The 24,914-nt window shown below is 42.3% G+C and overlaps 2 protein-coding genes across 6 annotated transcripts; both read left to right on the top strand.

The window, feature by feature from the left end:
• The first annotated feature begins 761 nt into the window (after positions 1-761).
• Positions 762-14,066, top strand: tmcc1b (transmembrane and coiled-coil domain family 1b). Of its 4 annotated transcripts, none has more exons than XM_058373106.1 (9): positions 762-856; positions 1,890-1,947; positions 2,054-2,230; positions 4,698-4,741; positions 5,700-6,477; positions 9,526-9,960; positions 11,054-11,559; positions 12,174-12,309; positions 12,757-14,066. In XM_058373106.1, the coding sequence occupies exons 5-9, from the start codon at positions 5,875-5,877 to the stop codon at positions 13,069-13,071; spliced, it is 1,995 nt and encodes a 664-aa protein (XP_058229089.1). In that variant the 5' UTR covers positions 762-856; positions 1,890-1,947; positions 2,054-2,230; positions 4,698-4,741; positions 5,700-5,874; the 3' UTR covers positions 13,072-14,066. The 4 variants fall into 4 exon arrangements, with proteins under 4 accessions (XP_058229089.1, XP_058229091.1, XP_058229092.1 ...); XM_058373109.1 differs by having other exon boundaries at positions 763-856; positions 6,212-6,477; XM_058373108.1 differs by lacking the exon at positions 12,174-12,309 and having other exon boundaries at positions 12,757-13,037.
• Positions 14,067-15,937: 1,871 nt separating this feature from the next.
• dnajc16l (DnaJ (Hsp40) homolog, subfamily C, member 16 like) lies at positions 15,938-24,381 on the top strand. Of its 2 annotated transcripts, XM_058373104.1 has the most exons (16): positions 15,938-16,049; positions 16,616-16,671; positions 16,775-16,970; positions 17,087-17,153; positions 17,817-18,138; positions 18,743-18,927; positions 19,038-19,142; positions 19,735-19,887; positions 19,993-20,123; positions 20,389-20,566; positions 20,685-20,867; positions 21,686-21,762; positions 22,094-22,174; positions 22,271-22,357; positions 22,532-22,702; positions 22,954-24,380. In XM_058373104.1, the coding sequence occupies exons 3-16, from the start codon at positions 16,798-16,800 to the stop codon at positions 23,297-23,299; spliced, it is 2,259 nt and encodes a 752-aa protein (XP_058229087.1). In that variant the 5' UTR covers positions 15,938-16,049; positions 16,616-16,671; positions 16,775-16,797; the 3' UTR covers positions 23,300-24,380. The 2 variants fall into 2 exon arrangements, with proteins under 2 accessions (XP_058229087.1, XP_058229088.1); XM_058373105.1 differs by lacking the exon at positions 16,616-16,671 and having other exon boundaries at positions 15,955-16,049; positions 22,954-24,381.
• The last annotated feature ends 533 nt before the right edge of the window (positions 24,382-24,914 follow it).

The raw sequence follows: 24,914 nt of genomic DNA, 5'->3' as shown, positions 1-24,914 counted from the left end.
CAGTGTGAATTCATCCTCAAATACTGTATGTACACCGATTAGGCATAACATTATGAGCAATGAGAGGTGAAGTGAATAACACTGATTATCTCCTCATCATGGCACCTGTTAGTGGGTGGGATATATTAGGCAGCAAGTGAACATTTTGTCCTCAAAGTTGATGTGTTAGAAGCAGGAAAAATGGACAAGCGTAAGGGTTTGAGCGAGTTTGACAAAGGGCCAAATTGTGATGGCTAGACAACAGGATCAGATCATCTCCAAAACTGCAGCTCTTGTGAGGTGTTCCCGGTCTGCAGTGGTCAGTATCTGTGAAAAGTGGTCCAAGGAAGGAACAGTGGTGAACCAGTGACAGGGTCATGGACGACTAAGGCTCATTGATGCACGTGGGGGAGTAAAGGCTGGCCCGTGTGGTCTGATCCAACAGACGAGCTACTGTTGCACAAATTGCTGAAAAAGTTAATGTTGGCTCTGAATACACAGTGCATCACAGTCTGTTGCCTATGGGGCTGCATAGCTGCAGACCAGTCAGTGCGCCCAGGTGGTCATAATGTTATGCCTGATCGGTCAGATTTAGAAGCTCATTTTAAAGTGACCTAAATTGCATGGGGGGAAAAAAGAACCAGATCAGAGCTGCTGATATGTTTACAACACATTTCAGAAATCAGTAAAGGTCATCTCAACAGGATGACGATGTGCTGAAGCCGAGAGGATTTTGGGTGAGTATGCACGATGCCTGGCGAGTTTTATGCCCTTTTTGCGTATGTCGCCGTGCGCGCTGCTGCTGACGTCATCGTGGGAGTGTCTGAACGAGAGAAATGAAATGAACGGTTATCGGCGCAATCCTCTCAGGGCTCACGTAAGTTTGTATCGCCGCTATATTTCCTCCAAATATGAAATTGCATGTAATCTCGAGCACTGACATTACTCGTGGTTCAACTGACCACGCTTACTGGGTCACTTGATGTGCCGAGGCGTGTGCTGCTGCTGCCCTTAGCATGCTAACTCGACCTAGCATCTCTCTGGCTCTTCGCTAAGCTAGCGGAGTTAGCATGTTTAGCAGGACTAGACACGGCACTAAAGCGTGACTTTGGCTAGCTTTGGCTAGACATGTATCGGACGTCAGGGACAGTGACATTACCGTGGCATCTCGGATCACACAATTACACCACACTGTCCGGCGTTTGCTAGCTTCTGGGTGATTTTTAAACGGTTGTCAGGGGATTAAATGTCTCGTGAAAGAGCTAGATCTCCTCCCTGTCTCCACAGCCGGCCACATCATCGTGAGACAGGTGTCTCGCTACCTAACCTTAGCTATACTAGCTATTCAGATAGAACCGTATCTTGGATCCTGATAAAAATTTCGTGATCATAAACTAATCCGATGCAGGTGCTTTGGGATGGGATGGGATGGGATGTGGTACGATGTGATGTCTCGAATATTCGCGGTCTTAGCAGATTCATCGTGTTTCCTAACATCTCTGTGTTTGAACCACAAGAGCTAACCAAAAGGGCGTAAACTGGCCATCAGGGCTAGACTGATGAATATGTTAACAATACTATCGAGCGATTTTCCTATCGAGACGAATGATAACATTAAATCACGATAAGGTACTAATAATCTAAATATTTCACTTTAGACATTTTGGCATATGATGCTAGTCCTAGACTTAGCCTGTAGAGATCAATACAAGCTTTGCATGTGTTTTTTTTTTTTTACCCCTTAATCAGATCAGCTTCTTTCTATGCACATCAGTGATGCTAAGATTTGGTGCACAAATATGGTGTAATGTCTCGTGCAGCACTCTTTCAGCTTCATCATCCGCCTTGATCATTGAATAATGTAGTCATTACACACATTTAATACACACAAATGTTATATTTCACCCAAGATCAGTCCCAAGACTAGTGCTAGATGTGGCCTGCAGTGATCGATATGAGCGCTGAAGGGTTGGGTTTTTTTCTGATCTGATCTCATTTAACAATCTCACACGTTTTGGTCCTCCAGTATTGTGTAATGTCTTGTGTAATGCTTTTCCCCCCATGTTCTTTTCAGCATGTAATATTGCCAGGCTAGTCGACAAGAACAAGAAGACCTACTCCGGCCCATCTGGATCGAGCGGCGGTTATCGTCTATGACCTGAAGAGATTATTTTGGATTACCCCAAGGATTAATTCACACCATCTTTCTAAATGGAGATGACAGAGCGGGCGAACTGATGAATGGGACGAGGTACAGTGCCGGTTATTAATTATCTTGTCATTTAGATAAGAATGGTCACAATGTTGTGAGAGTTGCGCAGTCGGAGAGAGAGAGAGAGGAAGAGAAAGTCTTCCAGGGAGTAATGTCAGGGAGTTTATGTTTGAATTACATTTTAATAGCTGTCATTCTCTAATGCATTCTGTAGTAGGCAGTTTATCAGCGTGAGGGTATGTGAGGGTATGTGCTCGTATAAGAGCATGCGCTGATCTTTAGCGATGACTCAATGTGATATGTAGATGGGAGGGCTGAAATCTAATATCTGTCAATAGCTCGACAATGAAGCTATTAGGGTGGAGCGACGCATTATATCACAAGGTCTCATCGATGGTAATGAGAATAATGGGAGACAAAGTCGTACACACACTTAAAGACGCACAGAGCTGCGTTTGTGTGGCGCTCAACTGAACCTGTGTGGTTTCCAAACGTATGAATGGAACAAAGGTGTGTACTATTCATTCATTCAAACAAACCCTCAAAACTCTCCTTTTATGTAATTTGTTCTATTATTTACACAGTCTGCTTTTACTGTCTTGTCCTCTCCAATGCACATGCAGTCTAGGGTGTGTTTTTAAAGCATCTGATGCGACGGTCACTAACAGGCTGTATGAATCTACAGTCTGGGCTCAAAGGAACTCAGCCCCAGCCTCAACCCCAGTCTTTCTCCCATTCCAGGTTCTAAAGAAATAGTGAAATTTGAGAAATTTGTCAACAGCGAAAAAGCTCATACCGAAACCTTATATTGTTATCTTGGATCAATAAGACAAAGGGGATTTAGCCGTGCTAGCTGGATTATACCAGCCACTCCTGCTGATCTCTGATGTGACCTTGAAGAGCTGTGTGAGTAAGACTGGGGGAGAGAGTGGAGCGGAGATTGAGCTGACCCACCTCATATACACACACACACACACACACACACTTAAAATTCAGCGCCCTTAGTGTACATATACACACCACTGGGCGTTTTTTTTTTTTTTAACACAGCATATGGGGGTTGTGACTCGCTTCTTGTGCCAGATGTTTACCTTCATTTACCTATTTTTCCGCAGCCCTTAGGGTGTTTCAGGTATGGTGTGCGATAGCTGTGCGGATATAACATGCTGCTGTTTATCTGTTTAATTAATTATTGAACACGCTGGCGCCGTCACTGACAGTTCACGTCTCTCGTGTTAATCAAGGATACGTCCCTGTTCGGCTCACTGGTCAGCGACTCGCTTGAAAGCCTAATCGATCGTGTAGTCTTGTAAAGGGCTTCGGACTGACACTTTAAAAACGGACGCAGACACTTGGGATTGAGTAACTGAATAACAGCCACTGAGTCCTCCATGGTGTCAGCTCTTAGGAGTTGGTCCATTCTTTGTCATTCCTCAGGTAAAGAGCTTTGGCTTTGAGTTTTGGCTCACGCGGTCATTTGGGGGGGGGTGTGTGTGTGTATGCACGACTGTGGCATCTTTTGCAGGCTCTTTTTGGAAGGCTTAATCAGCTAAAGATGAGAGGAATGTAATACTTCTTTATATGTCAGCAGTGTGGCACGAGCCTGTGTTTGCTGACTGTGTACAGGAAAAAGGTCTGCTTTCTGCTATATAAGGCCCTGTTCTTTGAAAGGAGGAGTTTTTTGTTCAGATTGTATCGAGATTGCGTTGGTTTTTGTAATGATTTTACGCCGTACTTTAGGTAGTGAATAGAAAGCCATTTGTGATTTGAATGCTGAAAGCTCTTTCTCAAATCCATGCAGGTTTAAATTACATAAAATGTCTTGCTGATAAAGGTGTGAGCAACTAACATGACTCAGTTGTACCTTTTAATGCTTAATCATAAATAAGGCCATTTGAAGTGATGGTTCAAAACACGTAGAGCCATGGATGAGACCCCTGAGAGAGAATAAGTGCATAAGTCTGGATTCTCTTTTTTTTCCCCATATATTGACCTCCTCAGCGATTGTATTTTCTTAGTATTTTTTGATGTAGTCAGCTGAAATACGCTCCTGAGTTCACGTCAGGACTTCGGTCCGCAGCTGATAAGCCCTACCTACTGTAGTGAGCATATACAGCGACTTCGGGATTTGACTGCATTCAATTGCTAATTAATAATTGCAGTAATTAAAACGTAAATGCAGCTTTCAAATGCAAAGTAGCGCTGTTGGCGGTTTATCCGGGATCATATTTGAGACTTGTTTACCGCGATCTCACTTCAGCATTCCCAAGCTTGATGAACTTCAGCCAGGAACTTCTAGAATGTTCATCTAGTCAGGTTGCAGTGGGCTATAAAACCTAGTGTTGGAGTAGTATGGGTTCAGGCTGAGCTTCGAAACGCTGCATGCTGCTGTGAATTATTCTGCCTGTCTAATGTTTCATTCACTGATGGCCGATATGCACGGGTGTAGAATAGACTGGTTATTGGATGATGCGAGTCTGACAACAGCGTCCATTTTCTTCCATAGCCATTCCTGAACTGAGAGCCAGAGGAGGCCGGGCTGGTCTGATGGTAAGCAACACTCTTGGTTTCTTTTCTCTCTCTCTTTTTTTTTTTTCTTCTCTCTTATGCAGAACTGCTTGTGTTTGTCTTTGTTCATCCCAAAAAAAAAAAGAGATGTAGTGTGTGGGTTGATGTTTTCTCTGCCAGATCTTCTCTGAAATGTTTAGTATTGCTTTACAGGATGTTATTCCAGTGTATGAAACATGCTTCAGTGTTAATGTGCTTACAAGGAAGAGTGCATTGTTTTGTACCTAATGGGGGGGGTACCAAGGATTACAGGCTCCTCGTATCACCAGTGAGAAAAATGCTACCTAAGTTTGCCCCAATTCCCACGCCATGTAACCCACATGACACTAAAACACTGCTTTAACTCATGTTCATGCTTTTGATGTCATCCTCAGCAGTAATTAACAGTAGATCGAAGCTGAATTTCTGCAGTGAAACTCGCCGGAAGGATTTCTGGCTATTTTTCCAAGTTGTTTTAAGAATTGGAGTTTTCAAATCTTAGAATATTTCTGTCAATAATATGTAGTCTATAAATTCAGAGATGTGTTGTTTTTATTAAATCGAGTAAAGGCTTTGTGAGCACTGCAGAAATTCATAGCTCTAATTCCGTAGATGTTTTGTCACATCACCACCCATGACTGTAGTAGAATGTGTGCTCATTAATGTAGCAATTGTTGCAGTAATACCTTGGCTTTGAGAAACATACAGGTTTGGCATGTTTGTTCTGTGACATAAGACGTATGGGATTGGCAAAGCCGTGAGTCATATCCTCATGATATCAGCTGAGGAACCTGACACCTCAGAATACGATTAGGTGAAAAGCTTGCCACACCCGAAATCTCTCAAAGCCAAGCGAAGTGCTTCTGCTGTGTTGCTAACTCCAGCTTTCCTGTATTTGTTGCTTGTGTCCCATCACTCAGTACTGCATGTTACAATCCATGTTGTTTTCCTTCTGTGGTAGACGAGCATGGCTTTCAGCCAATCCACAGATGCATGCACGCTCACAGAACCCACCCGAGTGCCAAGCCCCCTGCTTCCTGGCTTTTGAATCTGCCTGTCAGAGGGTTAGTGGTAGCGGGGCTTAGTTAGACCCCGCCCCTATGCCGACCCTCTAAGTTGAACCTGGCAGCCTTGAAATGGATCAGGGCGTTAGCGAGCAACCTGCCGCGGAGGAGCCAGACTCCAGGGCTCGAGCCGAGTCGGCGGCGAGCAGGAGGGCTTCTGATGCTGAGCACAGTTTGTCCAAAATTACTCAAAATGCCCTGGAGAACATGGGGGCACTCGGCCACGGCCTGAAACAGCTGTTCCAGCCCCAGCGCCGGCGCTCGTCCGTCGTGCCACAAGACCTCTCCTCTTCCTCTGCGAGCCCTGCACCTGAGGCCGCAGAGGCAGGGTCAGAGACCGCGGAAACCACCGCCCCTAACGTCACGTCTCCCGACTCTGACCTCCCACCCACTTCCACCCCCCCCGCAGCTCTGAGCCGCGTGCTGCAGCAGATCCGAGGTGCTCCCCCCATGATGAAGCGAGGGACCAGCCTGCAGAGTCGCCGCAGCAAGACTGGGGGGGGAGGGGAGCCCCCCCAGAAAGGCAGCCCCCAGATCCATCGGCGCAGTACCCAAGAGACTTTGATGCAGGCTGGACGTCCGCGGTCGTCCTCCACCACGGACACTCCCAGCAGCCCTGCCTTGGTCGACATGCTCCTGACCTCAGGCTATCACTCCACCGAGGAATCAGATAGAGTAAGTAATAAAAACCTCTTTTATTAATTAATTGCTTTCTTTATTCACTGTGACCAAGATGGACTCATTTCATTACCAGACCCAGTTAAAGTTTTCAGATCATCGTAGCATACATCATGGTTCATCAACTTTCATGTCTTGGACTTCCTGACCAGGAGATCTCATTTTATCTGCTCTAATCACTTTTAGTGTTTCAACTTTTTGCTCTTGGGCTGTTTAAATGTGGATTTTAGTTCCAGAAGCTGGGGCAGAGATGGCAGAAAGCATTAAATGCTGCAGAGGAGTAAGTCTTTGAAACTGGACCTGAGTGAAACTAGTGCCTAAACTATGCAAGGGAGTATAGGTTATGGAAATATGACCAACTGCTTTCTTTGCCTACATCAGACGTATAGCGGCTGACCTTAACAAGACGTTATGTTTCAGAGCGAACACAAATAACATTTTTAGTCGTGCGATGGAAATCCTGGGCATTTCTGAAAGCTGGAAAATATCTCATGCGCTTCTGTTTCTTCCACGTTAGCAAGTCATTCACTACAAATTGCCTCAGTGATAACAGTTGTGTTAAACATGCATGCTTACTTAATGCTTGCATTGTACCAGTGTACGGTCACAAGATTGGAGGTGTGAACATTGTATTTTTGGATTTCTGCATCACACCACCGCCATGGTTGTATAAGGTTTAACAAGAACTCGCATCATTAGCATGCCTCGTTTAATTCCAGTGTTTTCATGCCAATGAAAGGAATCGTGTCCTTGCACGTTAAAGGAGGTTGCCATCATTTTTATCCAACTACTGGCTCTTCTGACAAGATTTGCGTTGCTTATCTAAGGCTGCTGTACTTTCAGAGTCAAGGCCAATTTCACAGTCAAAAAGGGAGCACTCTAGATAAGGAAACTATGCAGTAATAAAGTCAGTGAATGCCTTGCACACTTCATTTTGGACCAGGATGTGGCATCACATTGTTTTATTCTGAGAGGTGAAGTTTTCCCAGCAGGTGGTGCTGCTTTACTGCGTCTTGGAGGTGCCTTAGCTCATCTCATCTGTCTATCCCTGCAGTGTGCTGGTCTTCCACCTACTACTACAGAGAGGTCTGGTAATAAGTCATTTGACTCACTTGGTATTGATGGAGCTCAGAACGTCTGTGTGCTCTTCCTTAGTGGAATGGCAGGTTCGAGGGGTTTATCAGACGTCCCACAGATGATAAAGGTGCCAGAGTGTCTGATTCCTGCAATTATCCAGGGACAAATTATAAGCCAGAGCATCAGCGACAATCAGATTTTTTTTAAATAATCACAAAAAACACACTCCTGGTTAATTTCATTGGGTATGTAGCTTTGTTTAAACATAACGAGTGTCTTGGCGGTGCGGGAAGCTTTAATGATGTAATGCACAACTTCCTCGTAAATCCAAATCCCTTCAAGTTTAAATCATGTAGATTTTTGGACATCAACTTGGATTAAAAAGCATGAACAGACATTCTATACAGATTTATGGAGATGCTGATAAAAACCTAGCAAGTCAAGGACAAACCTGCCGTATTCACGCTATAGCCGAAAGTATGTGGACACCCGATCCTCGCACCCATATGTGGTTCCTCCCGAAAACTGCGGCCAGGAAGTTGGAAGCATGCAATTATATCGGACGTCTTTGTACGCAGTTTCTCTTCACTGGAACGAAAAGGTTTAACGCAAATCCTCCCGCTTCAAAATCTAGTGGAAAGCCTTTCCAGAAGAGTGGATGTAACATTATAACAGCACAGAGGGACTCAATCTGGAATGGTTCACCATGGTGTAAACGTTCCTGCTAGAGGATTGCAAGAATAGAAACTCAATATGCAAGTAAATCATCTAAGTAAAACACTGAAGCTCTTGGAAGGAAGGCTAAATAAATTATATTGTCAGGGTTTTTCTTTGGACCAACCAAAAGATCGGTTTGTAGTCATTGGAACTTGGTGTGTTCTTAAGCCTTGTATTTTTCCACCGTTCTAAGAGGTTCTTCATAGCTTCTCAACATGCTAAGTCAGCTTGCTAAGAGGTTTTAATCAAACCGAACCGTAGGGTGCGACCTAAAGAGCACAGGCTCAGAGTGGATTCATGTGTAACGGTATTTCTGCCCAGGGTTGTACAGGAAGTTCAGTGTAGAATGACGTAATGCTGCTAAGGTGCTTTTATAACCGTTTCTGTGTAATAAAAAGAACGATAGGTGTATGAACACGTGTACCAGGCACTGAAGCTGCTTTAATGGGTGGCAATAAAAAAAAAATTTCCAGCCCTTTCCGACTGGCTGTAAGCCTTCAAGGAAACTAATCTAAAGTATTCAGCTTAGTATTTGGTGCTAATTAGAAATACTAATGAGAACAGCTGGACAATATAGAAATATAAGTGGTAAAATGGCCTCAAGAAGCTTTTCTATAATAATCAGAAACTGATCAAAATGTAAACAGTAATGTTTTTGGATTTATTGTAGATATTTTTATCACCTACCCCTAGATTAACCGTTATATTTGCTCAGGATGTGCGTGATTTTATTAAAATTCTCTCTCGTATTAAAGTGCCTTGGATTGAATTCAGCAGTCTTCTGTGTGCTATTTAATGTGGAGCAGTATGCCACTTTATCAGTGACTCGAGCTTCAGGCGTTATCTCTGAGGATTGCAGGAGTCTTGTCATAGTACAGAGGTCCAGACTGTCAGAGTCTCTTGCGATCGTTGCAAATTCCTGCATACGACATGTGGAAGTGTGACCGCTGTGTGTGTGTGTGCGCTCTGTCATGGCCTGCGTGGAGAGTGTGCTCTCTGTCCCGGTGATTTTATTGATTTTGCGGTTGATTTTTATGAAGTTTTTGTATTGATTTTTTTTTTCATTGCACAGGAATGTGTTCTTCCTGTTTCTTCATTTGTCTTTCTTTCTTTCTTTCTTTTTCTTTTTCTTTCTTTCTTTCTTTCTTTCTTTCTTTCTTTCTTTCTTTCTTTCTTGTCTACTTTGTCTTCTTTCTTTCTTATTTCCTTGATTTCTCTCTCTCTCTCTCTCTCTCTCCCCCTCCCTCCCAGGTGGATCGTCTTGAGGTGTCTGGCTTGGCTGCATCCCCCAACGCTCTGTCCAGCAGCTCAGACGGCGGTGGTGCATACGGCATCGACTCGGTGGACGGCGCTCCCGACCCGCAGCGCACCAAACAAGCCATTTCACAGCTACAGCAGAAGATCCTCAAGCTCACAGAGCAGATCAAGATCGAGCAGACGGCACGCGACGACAACGTAGCCGAGTACCTGAAGCTGGCCAACAATGCCGACAAGCAGCAGAGCACGCGCATCAAGCAGGTGTTCGAGAAGAAGAATCAGAAATCCGCACAGACCATCCAGCAGCTGCAGAGGAAGCTGGAGCATTATCACCGCAAGCTGAGGGAGGTGGAGCACAACGGCATCCCGCGCCAGCCTAAAGACGTGCTACGTGACATGCACCAGGGCCTGAAGGACGTCGGCGCCAAGGTACCGGGTCAATGTCGTGTAGATTTAACTGATTGTCACTACAGAAAGTATTTTGTTTATGGAAAAGGAGAGCACTTTTCATTTTGAGTGCAAATTCTGCACATGCTTTACAACTGAGAAGACGAACTGTTTCATATACTGGTGTAAAACATTATTGTGTATTTTATACCTGAAGCCTTCATTACCACGGTCTTAATGAACTCCTAATGGATTGTTAAATACAATCTAAAGAAAGAGCTTAAATTATTCGAGAAGTCCTGAATAAGATAAAGGGCTATTAAGCTAAGGTGATATGTCTTGCATTACACATCATATAGAGATAAGAAATACACAGTGCAAGTATTCACCCCGCTTGAACCTTTCACATATTATATCCTGATACAACCTGCAACTGAAATGGACTTGATTAGGATTAGACGTCCTGCACAAAATAGCCCTTAATATTGAAGTAAGGTGGATGAATATAGTTTGCAAAATTATATACACATACAAAACGTCACCCTTGTTCCTTCAGGTTTTTTGGTTAGAGAACAAGCAGCATCATAAAGATCCAGGATCTGTCAAAACAAGTCCGGGACTAAGTTCTGGAAAAATATCAGTCAGGGTTTTTGAGCTCCCAGCTCAGTTTGGAAACCGCATTCACTATACCGCCTGGATTTCCACAAAGCTGGGCTTTAGGAAAAAGTGGTGTATGAAGTTCTGCTTGCCAAAATGCATGTTGGAGATTCAGCATTCCTGCAGTGATGACGGGATCACATTGACCGATATCCTTGAATGTTATCAAGGGACGTAATCTGAATAAAGTGTGATACTTATGGAAAAAATTTGTATCTGAGAGCCAGGTAGAGTGAGGCTATGTATATACACGTTAACATTTTACAGCATGTAATATTCATATTTTGTTTAGCGTTAATAGCCTTTTATGATGGCTTATGTTAGCCGTTTTGTTTCCAGCTTCATCTTTCCACCTCAGTGATGTTACAAGGGAGGCTTGTAAGGCACATCTAAGGCACTCTTTTTGCTAGCATGATGACTTCAAAATACATAGACTGACAAGATGTCTTTATTAAATGTGCTTCCACGTCTTTGTCAGGTGACTGGAGGTCTCTCTAGCATCTCCCAGGCCACTCACTCAGCTGCAGGCGCTGTTGTTTCCAAACCCCGTGAGTTCGCCTCGCTCATCCGCAACAAATTCGGCAGTGCGGACAACATCTCGTCGCTAAAAGACTCTCTGGACGAGACGCAGGGTGACGAGGCCGTGCCTGGTGTCGTACCAGGGGCCGGGACATCGGCCGCTAGAGCCCTAGCACCGGGACAGTTGCAGTCCAGCCCCAAGTATGGCAGTGAGGACGACTGCTCGAGCGCCACCTCAGGCTCGGCAGGGGCCAACAGCACCACGGGAGCCCCCGGAGGACCTCCGAGCTCCAAGGGCAATACGTTGGAGCAAGGCCAGGCCTCGGGACTTGACGCTCTGTTTCATGAGATCCAAGAGTTGCGGGAGAACCAGGGCCGGCTGGTGGAGTCGTTTGAGAATCTGAATACCCACTATCAGAGGGATTACTCGCTTATCATGCAAGCCTTGTCGGAGGAGAGATACAGGTAACCACACACGCATAAACATTTCAGAAACCTCATATCCATTTACATACACCGATCAGGCATTACATTATACGTTATATATTAGGCAGCAAGTGAACATTTTGTCCTCAAAGTTGATGTGTTAGAAGCAGGAAAAATGGGCAAGTGTAAGGAATTGAGCGAGATTGATGAAGGACCAAATTGTGATGGCTAGACGACTGGATCAGAGCATCTCCAAAACTGCAGCTCTTGTGGGGTGTTCCCGGTCTGCAGTGGTCAGTATCTATCAAAAGTGGTCTGAGGAAGGAACAGTGGCGAACCGGTGACGGGGTCATGGGTCACTGATGCACGTGGGGAGAGAAGGCTGGCCCGTGTGATCCGATCCAACAGACGAGCTACTGTTGCTCAGACTGCTGAAGAAGTTAATGCTGGTTCTGATAGAAAGGTGTCAGAATACACAGTGCATGACGGGTCAGGGCTGTTTTGGTAGTAAAAGAGGGGGACCAACACGATATTAGGCAGGTGGTCATAATGTTATGCCTGATCGATGTATATTTGACTAATGATATGGGAATGATGGATTATCAATAAACTGGTGTTGTGTTTGTAAAACATGTATGTGTGTGCATGAACAGATGCGAGCGTCTAGAGGAGCAACTGAATGATCTGACTGAGCTCCATCAGAATGAAATTCTCAACCTGAAGCAGGAACTGGCCAGCATGGAAGAAAAAATCGCATATCAGTCTTACGAACGGGCCAGAGACATACAGGTCACTAACACATCAGCTATATCAGATGTTTGGGAAATAAAATAAATGTAGGGATCTTCAGCTGGTGGATAGTAGTCCAGATACAGACCTAATAAAATATTTCAGTGAGCTGAACTGAGTAGTTTTGGTAATGTAGCAAAGCTGATAAAGGTTTGTAAAAGAAAACTGTCAGTGCTTCGACTTGGCTTGTATAAAAAAAGTCAATGATGAATAAGTCATTGTCTCGTTTGAGAGCGTAGCTGAAAACACAAAACATAATAGTCTTACTTAATAATAGACATAAACTAATCGTTAATGTTCATTTAGCATTAAAAATGCACTGCTTTCACCATTCAGGCATGTTGCTTGTTTAGGTTAAACCCTCTACTTAATTTCCCCCTAGGGATTGATGAAGTTATTCTATTCTGTTGCTTCATATCGACTGCATTTGCCCTCTCGTTCCTGTAGGAGGCACTGGAGGCCTGCCAGACGCGCATCTCGAAGATGGAACTGCAGCAGCAACAGCAGCAGGTGGTGCAGTTGGAGGGGTTGGAGAATGCCACGGCACGCACTTTACTCGGCAAGCTCATCAACGTCCTGCTAGCCGTCATGGCTGTGCTGCTGGTGTTCGTGTCGACGGTGGCGAACTGTGTGGTCCCGCTCATGAAGACGCGCAGCCGCACTCTCTCCACCCTGCTCCTCGTCATCATCCTGGCCTTCCTCTGGAGGAACTGGGAGGCCATTTCACAGTACCTGGACCGTTTCTTGCTGCACTCTAGATGACCTGCACGTGAAGAGACATCGGCTTTATGAAGGGAAAGAAAGGACGGAGCCTGACGAAGGGCCCGGAGACAAGTGCACTGCCTCAGCCGCTGAGAGCTCCAGATGACGGAGCTCAACGAGGATGGATGTCAGGAGAGATCTCACAGATGATTTTGATGCTTTCTTTCTTGCCCAAGGAGTGAATTTGTTTACATTTTGATGAAGATCTTTTTTTTTTCTGTCTACTGGAAAAAAATTGTAATGCATAGTTGTTTTTCTTTTTTTTTTTTCTTTTCCTTTGGTGTTGAAAGTGATGCAAGTTGTGTTGCTTGGTGTCCTTGTATAATTATAGTAAGAGTATAAAATTTATGCAAATAACCAGGATCTGGTTTTGCGGCACTGAAATAACACTGGAGTGTGTAGAGTGCAAACAGGATGACGTTCTCTTCATCAGCATAGCCTTCATCACCATCATCACTCAGCTTGTTTCCCCTTTCTAGACCATGCAGTCTGCTTTTTACTGTCTTTTCTTCACTACATTTCCTCTCTCTTCTCTCTCTCTGTCTCACTATGCACATCTGTCTTTCTCTTAATCTCTCTTTCCCTTGCTGCCCTGTGCTGCGCTGCGTCTTTATTCCTGGTTTTCCTTCTGATGACCTTTTGCTGCGGAGACGGGACTTCCGCACAGTCATCACTGGAAGAATTGGGTTCGGCTTGTGCGGATGATTAGCTGGGCTGTACTGGACTGGGCCACAGATTAAGAAAGTTCTTGACTTATCAAAGACCAGGCTGCTCTGCCTTTGCTTCTTTAGCCCTGCTCATTATGCCCCCTTTTGGCCTGCTCTGATAGAGGCACTGCCTCCAACCCCATAAACAGAATGAACATACTTGAAGAGCTAGACAGGCTCAAAGACTATCAGTGCTTCCGTACTGTTTCTTATAGCGACAATGAAATAGTCCTTTTTAGTTTTTATTTTTTAAAATTAAATGAATAAACGGGCTGTTTTAAAAGTGAATTGTCCTGTGTTTGACTTGGTCTTATTTAGAAGTCTTGATGTTTTTGCTGTGTTAATGAATATCATATGAACTGAACAGGGAGGGGACATGACTGATGACCAGCCTGTAGGACAGAGACTGGTGCTTTCTACCATATAGACCTCGGAGAGAGGGAAAGGATGAAGTTTACTGAGGAATGAAGTGTGCGCACATTTAGCTGAAATCAGTAGATAATAGAAATAGGGGAGTTTTGTGTAAGGACAATATTTCAATAAGATTTACACACAAGCTAATCTACACAACACTATTGGAGAACATGGAAGAGCACTATGCCTTCAGGTATTATTCTTCATTAAAATGCATAAGGTTCACTCCTATTTTTAAAAGACAAGTTATTGGGTAATTTATCAGGTTGATGCATGAAATATTTGCGTGATTCAGAAGAGACACACGGCAGTAGTAACAGTAATATTACATTATTTTTTTTTATTTAAACAAATTCAATGCTTTTATTAAATATAACATTAATGTATGCTTAAAAGAATATTTTTGTGCTCTAAAAGTAACAATGAAGATCCAGTCAGGATTATAATGGGTACATTTAGACATAGCAAAATAAAAGTGTAAAGGTATTAGGGATGTGGTAGCTTGGTGGTTAAGGCATTGGACCACTGAGTGGAAGGTTATGAGGTTGAATCCCAGGGCTGTCACTGCTGGGGCTCTGGGTAAGGCCCTTAATCCTCAATTGTATAAAATGAGATAAATTGTAAGTTGCTCTAGATAAGGGTGTCTGCTAAATGACACCTTGACATCCAATGAAATAGAAAAATATAAGCAAAAAATATTTTAAAGCAGACACATAAAGCTTTAACTTTTTTTTGGTAGAAATTATACCAGTAATATAAACACCACATAATAGTCATAAAGAGTTATCATTTCGCATGATGACCAATAAAAAAAATATTTTTTTCAGAATAATACAAAAAAAAAAACAAGCTCTAAAAAGAAGGCCCTTAACAATGATAAAATGAATGAGGGCATGAAGCCTTTATTATCACCACACATACATTACAGCGGAATTCTTTTCTTTGCATATCCCAGCTGAAGGGTCAGAGCACAGGGGCAGCTATGATACAGCCTACAGGAGCAGAGAGGGTTAAGGGCCTTACTCAATTGCCCCTCAGTGGAGTTTGGTGGTGCTTGAACACCGATCCTCCGTTCGACAACCCACACCCTTAACCACTTGAGCCACCACTGTCCCATGGCTATAATGAAGGGAGAGCATTCAGCTCTTTATATAATTATTCTGTCCTTCATGACACAGACTGTTTGCTTTACAACATGCTGATAAATAAAATAGGAACGGTCTGACTTACGAATAACGAATATCATAATAATAATCGTGTAAAACCTGACTAAAGTAAATCAGTCAATCAATGAAAACTTTATTACTGACTCAAGATCCAAAAATACAAACAAACGAAAAACAAAAACATGTAAATCAATGCATTAAAATAATACATAAATATATTTGGATGTGTTTTTATGTAGCGTATAGTAAAGGTAATGATTAAAAAAAAAATGCAAGATACTATATATATTTTTTAAAAGCCTTACAATAGGATACAAATACAAATAGGATAGCAATGAAATACAATTAAAAGGGTATGCCATGCTGAAAAATGGTATTATATATAGTCTGCAGAATTAATTGTAATTTTTGTTTACTTTATTTATTAAAGTTCTATTTATTTATTTATTTATTTATTTATTTATTTATTCACTCATTCATTCATTCATTCATTCTTTATTTCTTTATTTCTTTATTTCTTTCAAACACCTTTGAGTCACACACCTAAAGAGACTTTTATCTCCAAGTATCTTAACATCACTCACCGGAACCGGAAATTCTAGAGAGAAAATGCTAGCTTAGCAACGGGACCTGCCCATGGAGCTTGTCACCGAGTGTATGTTTTGATGCTGATAGATCCATTTATGGTTTTGTGAGTATTTCTCTCTTTTGGTTTGATTTCTATTTAATAGCCCCTGGCTGTGAATTTAGATTGTCACTTCTCTTTAGCAGTCATGCTAGCAGTCACTAGCCGGTTAAATTAGCGTGATGGCCGGCTTCCCCAGTTTGTTATTTACAGATGTCCCTTCACTCTATTGACTATTTGTTTTACTCATAAACGTTTATTTATTCGACAGGGTTGTTATTTTTTATGTCCCAGTTTTTACTTTAGGGCATGCTGTGTTTATTATTCGTGTCTGAATAATACAAACAAGTTTATTTTAGAGATTTATGCAGTCATTGAAATGCTCGAATGGAGATTTCCTCTCAGCTCGTGAACATGTCTGGCTTCTTGACAGCTTCATTTCTCCTTCTTTTTACCCATTTCAAAAGTCACACCACCTTACAAATGGTGTTGTTTTTCAGTAAATACGGTGTAACATCCATGCTGAAAAATAATCAAGCTGACACAACAGTCTAAAGTGGACATACTGTTTGAGTATCTTTGCCAGCTGGCCAGTTCTTCCTTATAAATGGTGTCTTATTGCTCTTAAACAGGTGGGAAAGGAACTGACCAGCTGAGAAAGGTCTGACCGGCTGTTAACGTATTTAAGGTCTGGTTTCGCTTCCATTTTGCATCATTATGCATTTTTCTTCCTGCAGTTCACATGACTAACATTACACATGACATTGTTTTGTTTCATTTTCTCTATCTAGGCAGCTTCTCCCAGTCTGAGAAGATGGGCGTCCTCTCCAAGCCCTCTCTGAGCCTCCTGATCTGTCTGGCTGTCGTCCTGCTTGTTTTGGGAAACGTATCCGCTTCCGAGTTCAATCCTTACAGGGTGCTCGGAGTGTCTCGACATGCCAGTCAGGCTGAAATCAGAAAGGCTTACAAGCAGCTCGTCAAGGAGTGGTGAGGAATCATGCGGCGGCTCATGGAGAAATTGATTTGTTTTTGTAATGCTGTATGAACATGTTAAAGTGACAGTGCTTGCCCTGTGCTCAGAATGCGCTGTGCTTTATTTATAGGCATCCGGACAAGAACAAAGATCCGAGTGCAGAGGACATGTTTATCAAGATTGCTAAAGCCTACGAGGTAGATTTTAAATTTTATTGGTCTGTTGTAGTGCAAATCAGGCATAACATTATGACCCCCTGCCTAATATTGTGTTGGTCCCCCTTTTGCTGCCAAAACAGCCCTGACCCATTGAGGCATGGACTCCACTAGATCCCTGAAGGTGTGCTGTGGTATCTGGCATCAAGATGTTAGCAGCAGATCCTTTAAATCCTGTAAGCTGCGAGGTGGGGCCTCCATGGGCCCCACCTCGCAACTTACATGACTTAAAGGATACTTACAGGAATTAAAGGATACTTTTAATAGATACTGACCACTGCACCGGGAACACCCCACAAGAGCTGCAGTTTTGGAGATGCTCTGATCCAGTCATCTAGCCATTACAATTTGGCCCTTGTCAAACTCGCTCAAATCCTTACACTTGCCCATTTTTCCTGCTTCTAACACTTTGAGGACAAAATGTTCACTTGCTGCCTAATATATCCCACCCACTAACAGGTGCCATGATGAGGAGATCATCAGTGTTATTCAATTCACCTGTCACTGCTCATAATGTTATGGCTGATCAATGTCCCCCCTGAAACACATTAAATATTTTTGTATTGCAGTATATTTTTAGATAATTTTTTTGGCAAGATGTGTTAGAATTGAATGTCTTACACTGTGGCTATTTTTTCCCTGCAGATCTTGTCGAGTGAGGATCGCAGAGCGAACTACGATCAGTTCGGTCAGACCGATGAGAACCAACACCACAACCAAGCCCCGCATGGTTTCCACCACTTCCATGACAGTTTTTACTTCGACCAGTCCTTCTTTCGCTTCACCCAGTCAACTAGAGACTTCACAGACAGCAAGCACCTGCTTCAATATGAGAAGTATATGAAGGAAGTGGAGCCCGATAGCTTCAAAAGGCCCTACCTGATTAAGATTACCTCAGAGTGGTGTTTCAGCTGCATCCATATCGAGCCCGTCTGGAAGGAATCTGTTCAGGAGCTGGAGCCACTGGGTGGGTGTTGAATGAAAAAATATCATCATTCCTATTATACCACTGATTGGGCAGAAGGTATTGATTTGTTTGAAACCACATTTAACAATGTAAATCTTAGTATCCTTGATGTGGTGATGTTTTCTGTAAGCATACATTTATTTAATATTATTATTTATAGAAGGAGTCTCTAGAAAACATCAGTAAGGTTTCTATTATATGACAACCTCTAGGGTTTCAACTGAGAGAGCAAAATAGAGACTGATGATTGACCAAAACTTGTATTCGTTGTGAAAATAATCCATTTGATTCATTTCCTTGAACAGCACACCATGTCGTGTTTTTATTCCTTACGTAAAATTTATATTTGAGCTTGGTTCTTGTGAGAAAGCTTAGGCTTAAAAGATGGTTCTAGATCACCAACATCCAACCAGTCAGAACCAGGAGGTGTCACTATTGACCTGCAAATCATGTTGCCTGTCAATGCACAAAGCCTACATTTGGATTTGTTTCCATTCATCTAATTCTCTAAGGCTCAAATCTTCAACTTTTCCTTTAGGAATAGTTTTATAGTCGTTGAAGTTTTTTTAAGCTGAATGTATTTACACTTCTTCTTTGGTTGTAGGTGTGGGGATTGGTGTTGTGGATATTGGTTACGAGAAACGGTTAGCTGTTCATCTGGGAGTCCGCGGCGCTCCGTCCATCCTGGCGCTCATCAACGGCAGAGTGACCTTCTTCCACAACACCGTGGCCCGAGAGAACCTGAGGCAGTTTGTGGAAAGCTTGCTGCCACGTGATCTAGTAGAGAAGGTTAGACGGAAAACTTTAATGTGGGAATCGTAAGTGTATGTGACGTGTTATGTTGGACATTAAGTGACCACTTCTCAGTGTTGTTGTTTTGTTTTGTTTTTTTTAATCAGGTGACAGATGATAACTACGTACAGTTTCTGAACGGTTGGCGGGAAGAGAACAAACCCAGCGTTCTACTGTTTGACTCTGCTATTTCAGTACCATTACTTTACAAGGTATTTTTATCCTGTCAAATATGAAATATCTATTCTATAATAAATCTTAAAATATTACTCATCAGGGCTGAAACCAGTACTTAGTTTTCTAGTTATGTATTCTCTGTTTTTCTAATTGTATGTCCCTGTTTTTTTTTTTTTTTTGCTTAAATAATAAAGAATGAGAAATTTTAAGAGGCAGGTATATTATAAATAGCCTGCATGTCGTTCTGCATTCCTGTTGGTCTGAATCTGAACAAGCCTGGCTAAACCTAACCTGATCTTGTTAAACTGTCAGGTTTCTAGTGTAATATTTCTCGCTTTACTACTCTGACAGTACTTCAGGAAGCATAAAAAAAATGAAATAACTTTTGCAAAACACTTAAAAATATTATAAAGGTTAATGACATTAAAGCAGAAGCATTTATTTTAAGTTTTTGGGCATGCTTTCGTATAATGCCGTAGCATCACACTCTTCTTATTCAGTTTCTTTTCAATTATTATTTTTATTTTTTGTTTGTTTTAGTCCTTGCCTGCTTTCTTACTGGCATGAAACACAAGCAGTGCTGTTTGTGAGAAGGACAAAACCCCTATTGTGTCGCTCTGCTTGCAGCTCTCAGCGTTTGCATACCGGGACTTCGTGCGGTTTGGTTACGTCGATCAAACTCGGACCAAACGTATCCAGCAGCAGTTCAGCATCAACATGTACGCTCCCACCATGCTGCTGTTTAAAGAGAACACTGAGAAACCTGCAGACGTCATACAGGTAATGACCTTTTTATTTTTTATTTATTAATGCACATTCGCTCCAGATATAACCTTCTTGCTTTATACATCTGTTATATAAAGCTTTCTCGTTTTGTACACTCAGTCCAGGGGAATCAAAAAGCAAACCATTGATGAGTTTGTCTCTAGTAACCGTTTCCTGCTGGTGCCACGACTGGTCAATCAGAAGTTTTTTGACGAGCTGTGTCCGGTCAAACAGTTCCACCGCCGTCGGAAGTAAGAAGTCCTCTGCTTTTTGTATTTCTTCTCCGAGTTTAGAGGATTTTATATTATATAACAAATCCTCCATCTGCTATATCCTATAACGCTGGCCTCTGAAGGCGAAACCTTGTGAAGAAAATTCACAGGCTCTGCCGATGCATGTAGATTTGGTTTTAGGTCTCGTGGTGCAAACTTCAAACTAGCGAATTATACAATGGAAACATTTTAGTGTCGTTTCAACAGAACATCTAAGGTGACTAATGTGTTCTTTCATCCTCAGATACTGTGTCTTACTCATCACTGGGGAGGATGAGACGTTCGTGTCTGTGAATGACGCCTTCTTTGACTTTGCCGCTTCGAACACTAAAGAGGTGGTGCGATTCGCCTACGTCTATCAGAGGCAGCAGCAGCCCCTCTGTGATGCGCTGCTCAAAACGCAAGACGTGAGGCCTCCCCAGGTCAGAGTCAATCACGCAAATGCATGCACTCATTGCTGGTGTGTTGTTTATTCAGAATTCAGATTAATCATTCGTATTAACATCCTGTTTAAATGACATCTCTGTATGCATCTAACAGGTGATCATTCTGGAGAGACGAAGCGCAGCAGGTAAGGTGCTGTACCGGACAGTGACAGGCGGTTGGAATGGGAGTGACGACGATAAGAACCAGCTTTATGAGCAGCTGGAGCTCCTGCAGAGAGATCCAACCTTTCTCAACTATGACGCCATGCTGCCTGAACTCAACAATGAACTCGCCTCAGTGAGTCAGTCTGTCAGCTCCATCAGTCATGCTTGAAACTAACCGCTTATTCAGGGATACTCCCACACTGAGGATTTCTTACTCTTTCCCATTTTGCAATTTAAGCAGGAAAGTTATGATACACTGACCGGGTATAATATTATGACCACCTGCCTAATATTGTGTTGGTCCCCCTTTTGCTGCCAAAACAGCCCTGACCCATCATGCACTGTGTATTCTGACACCTTTCTATCAGAACCAGCATTAACTTCTTTAGCAATTTGAGCAACAGTAGCTCGTCTGTTGGATCGGATCACACGGGCCAGCCTTCACTCCCCACATGTATCAGTGACCCTTGGCCGCCCATGACCCTGTCACCGGATCACCACTGTTCCTTCCTTGCACCACTTTTGATAGATACTGACCATTGCAGACCGGGAACACCCCACAAGAGCTGCTGTGATCCAGTCATCTAGCCATCACAGTTTGGCCCAAGTCAGACTCGCTCAAATCCTTACACTTGCCCATTTTTCCTGCTTCTAACACATCAACTTTGAGGACAAAATGTTCACTTGCTGCCTAATATATCCCACCCACTAACAGGTGCCATGATGAGGAGATCATCAGTCTTATTCACTTCACCTATCAGTGGTCATAATGTTATGCCTGATCTGTGTATAAACACCATGCTTATTGCATCAGCATTTACCATGAAATTAAATTATTTGTCATTTTTTGCACAATTTGGGACACATCTGATTCGTTAGATAATGACAAATTCAGTCATTTGTACCGATAGTATATTGTGTCATTTCTAATTCTTATTTTCTCCACTGCAGATGTTTCTAATTCGGTGGTTGAACGCCGCTTATGATTACCTTTCTCATGTCTGCTTTGAGCTTCTCTACTCAAACTGGTAAGTAGGAGACGTTTCAGGAGTCACTCTTCCTCACTTGTAGCACCAGTACCCGAGGCTTAATTTGTAGAAGAGATTTGACTGTAGTCCTGAATTTTGGCGTAATCTTGGTATTTTAAGGTTCTGTCAGCGTTCAATTTCTGCTTGTAATAGTACGATTATGCGGTCGTGTGGTTTATGACGAAGGCTGCTAACTTCTCCAGATCGAATACAGCTGATACATTTGTCTGAACAGACAGAAGAATTTTGAGAGCATTAAAAAAAAACTAGGGAGCAGACGCTTTGCTGTAAAATACTCCAACCCTCAGATTAGATTCTCTGTCTCCCCCAGGCGAGAGGTGATGCCCATCGTATCTCTGATCTTCTCCGCTCTCTTCATCCTTTTTGGCACCGTCATCATTCAGGCTTTCAGGTATGAGCTGAAACACACTTGAGACATCATTACAAGTTTGACATATCGCAGTGTAGCTTGGCCTTGACTTCACTTTAAAACTCAACCAATTTGCAGTGACTCCGAGGAAAAAACAGCCAAGCGGAAGGCTAAAGAATCCCCAAAGACAGCAGGCAGCTCTTCGGATACAGAAAACACATCCAGGTCTGACAGATTTCTTCATCTTCTACTTCAGATTAAATTAGCTTTAATTGAAACACTTTTACACTGCAACATATTATGCATGAATGATCCATAAATACCAATTAACTGTAACTTTGGACTCCCGTGATTTACAGTGTCTCCTTTTGTTTTGTTTTGTTTTGTTTTTTTCTTCAGCCGTCCTTCCAAGAAGAACTTTGTGGAAGTGACGGAGTTGACAGACATGACCTACACCAGCAATCTGGTCAGATTAAAGCCGGGACACATCAACGTGGTGCTGGTGCTCACAGACGCGTCCAAACAGGTCCTGCTGAAGAAGTTTGCCAAGGAAGTATACTCATTCTCAGGGTGAGGCTCCAAGTACCTGTGCCAAATTTAATGGCACGAAACGAAGCATGCACAAACTAATTCTTTCACTTTATGATTAATATTCTGCTGGTTTTGGCATAATGAGTTGAAATTAAACAAATTACATTTTATAGCACGGTACACACGCCGATCAGCCATAAGATTATGACCACCTGCTTTTAATATTGTCCCCCTTTTTCTGCTGTGCGTTCCCCGTTCCAATCCTTTTCCAATCGTGTGTCTTTTCTCAGATATCAGACTCTTCACTACTCCTTCTTAAACTCTGACAAACACAGAGGGTGGATGGATTCACTCCTGCAGCTGGCGCCCTCTGCCAGGCTTTCAGAAGATGAGGAAGAAGAGGGCGTGTCCTCCTGTAAACCGCATTACACCGGCCATGTTCTGGCTCTTAACGGCCATAAAAAGTACTTTTGCCTATTCAGGCCCACGCTCACCAAGGACGAGGACGACGCCGTACAGCTCCATCACAAGCTGGAAGGACTGAACCTATGGATGGAGAAGCTGACGGAGGGCACGCTGCCCAGACACCACGTTCCCGCCTGGCCTGATCTGCACCCCACTACCCCTAAAAAATAAAAAGGTGGGTTGTGGAAATTTCTTAAATATCAGGTCTGGACTCCACTGTGTGACCTTTTTTTTTGTGTGTTATTGAAAGCAGGAGTTCTTGCTATTTGCCTGGGATTTGAGCCCTGGTACAGTCTGTGTGTAGTATGTGTTCTTGTTTTAGAAAATGTACTTACGCAGAACATTCTTCTGGATTATGCACTGGCTGTTTTATATATTTTTTTTTGTTGTTGTTTATTTTATCCCTCATGGCAGCACCAGGTACATGCTTTTTGCTGCCAGCAGGGGTTGCACTACCAACCATGTTACTTACAATGTGGAGAAAGTCTTTGGACTTTATTTTAGCTGCTGATTTATGCTGTAGGAACATTCACAGATCGGTTCATGCCCAGACGAGCGTCCTGTCAGGATGAAAGCACATACACATATACTGAGTGAGAGTGCCACCTGTTTGTTGTAGATGAGCTACGGAACAAAAAACCCACTTCTGGGATCTGTTGGAATGGCAGTACTGCACTTTGTGTGCTGAAAATGATTTAACTTTACACACAAATGCTGTTTTAGATTTACGTTTAAATGTAGGATATATCATCGATATGTCCGAAGAACTTTAGATGGCTCGATCATTCTTTACTACTAAGTGCATTAACAACCCGAGTAACGAAAACGTCCACTGTAGAAATCGTTCACGTCAATCCACAGCTCCACAGTACAAAGCTGTGAAAGTCATTAACGTTATTCAGCTGATGAATACGCTTCTAACTGAACGACAGTTTATAACCAAAAAATACTGTTGAGCGCACTCTTTCTTCTCCATTTTATGCGTGATTGTGAAAAGTGTTTGCTTGCATGAAAAAAAGCCTCATAGTTGCCATGTTTTGGTTTGGTTTCTAGCATGTTGCAGCTTTCTTTAACTGTTGGACCGTACTTTTTTGTCCTCACTTTTACATGGTTCCGTACTTAAAACATCATCTTAAAAATAATTTCATCATTTTCTCAGCGGTTCATTCAAAATTCTCGTGTCTTGACCTCATCAAATTTCTTCTTGACGCCATTATTTAAAGGAAGATATTTTAATTTATAAGAAGTTGCATTGTTTGTTTGTTCCATGTCTTGTTCATACTGTTTAATTTAAATAAACATTACACAAACACTACAAAATACAGGCTATCTTTATTTTTTCGAAGTATACCACAGCACACTGGTCATTTTTGTTTTAGGTAAAATCGTTGAGATGAAGGATTTTATTTAACTTTTTAATGGATGGAGTTTTCATTGTGTGATCGAAGAAATGCTGATGACTGTTCAACCTTTTATACCTGATCTAAGGTGAGCGTGAACATGAACGAACTAATTTTAGAGATATTTCACAATATTAAAAGTGAGTGAACTTTAATTCATTTAATAAAATACACAAATTGCTGTGGAAAGTTTTATTCAGGGGGGAAAATGGAGCAAAAACGCTGTTTGGTGTTTGGTTGCATCCTGAGTATTTTATTCCTTACTGCAACCTTTATTTATTTATTTATTTATTTATTTAATTAATTAATTAATTAATTTTTTTTTTTTTTTTTACTTATTTATTCAATTATTTATTAGATTTGTTGAATCATTTCGATGACTTATT

Source organism: Hemibagrus wyckioides, linkage group LG21, assembly GCF_019097595.1.
Source record: "Hemibagrus wyckioides isolate EC202008001 linkage group LG21, SWU_Hwy_1.0, whole genome shotgun sequence".
NCBI classification, from domain to species: Eukaryota; Metazoa; Chordata; class Actinopteri; order Siluriformes; family Bagridae; genus Hemibagrus; species Hemibagrus wyckioides.
Note: the sequence above shows the minus strand (reverse complement) of the source record. Positions and strands in the feature narration are given on the sequence as shown.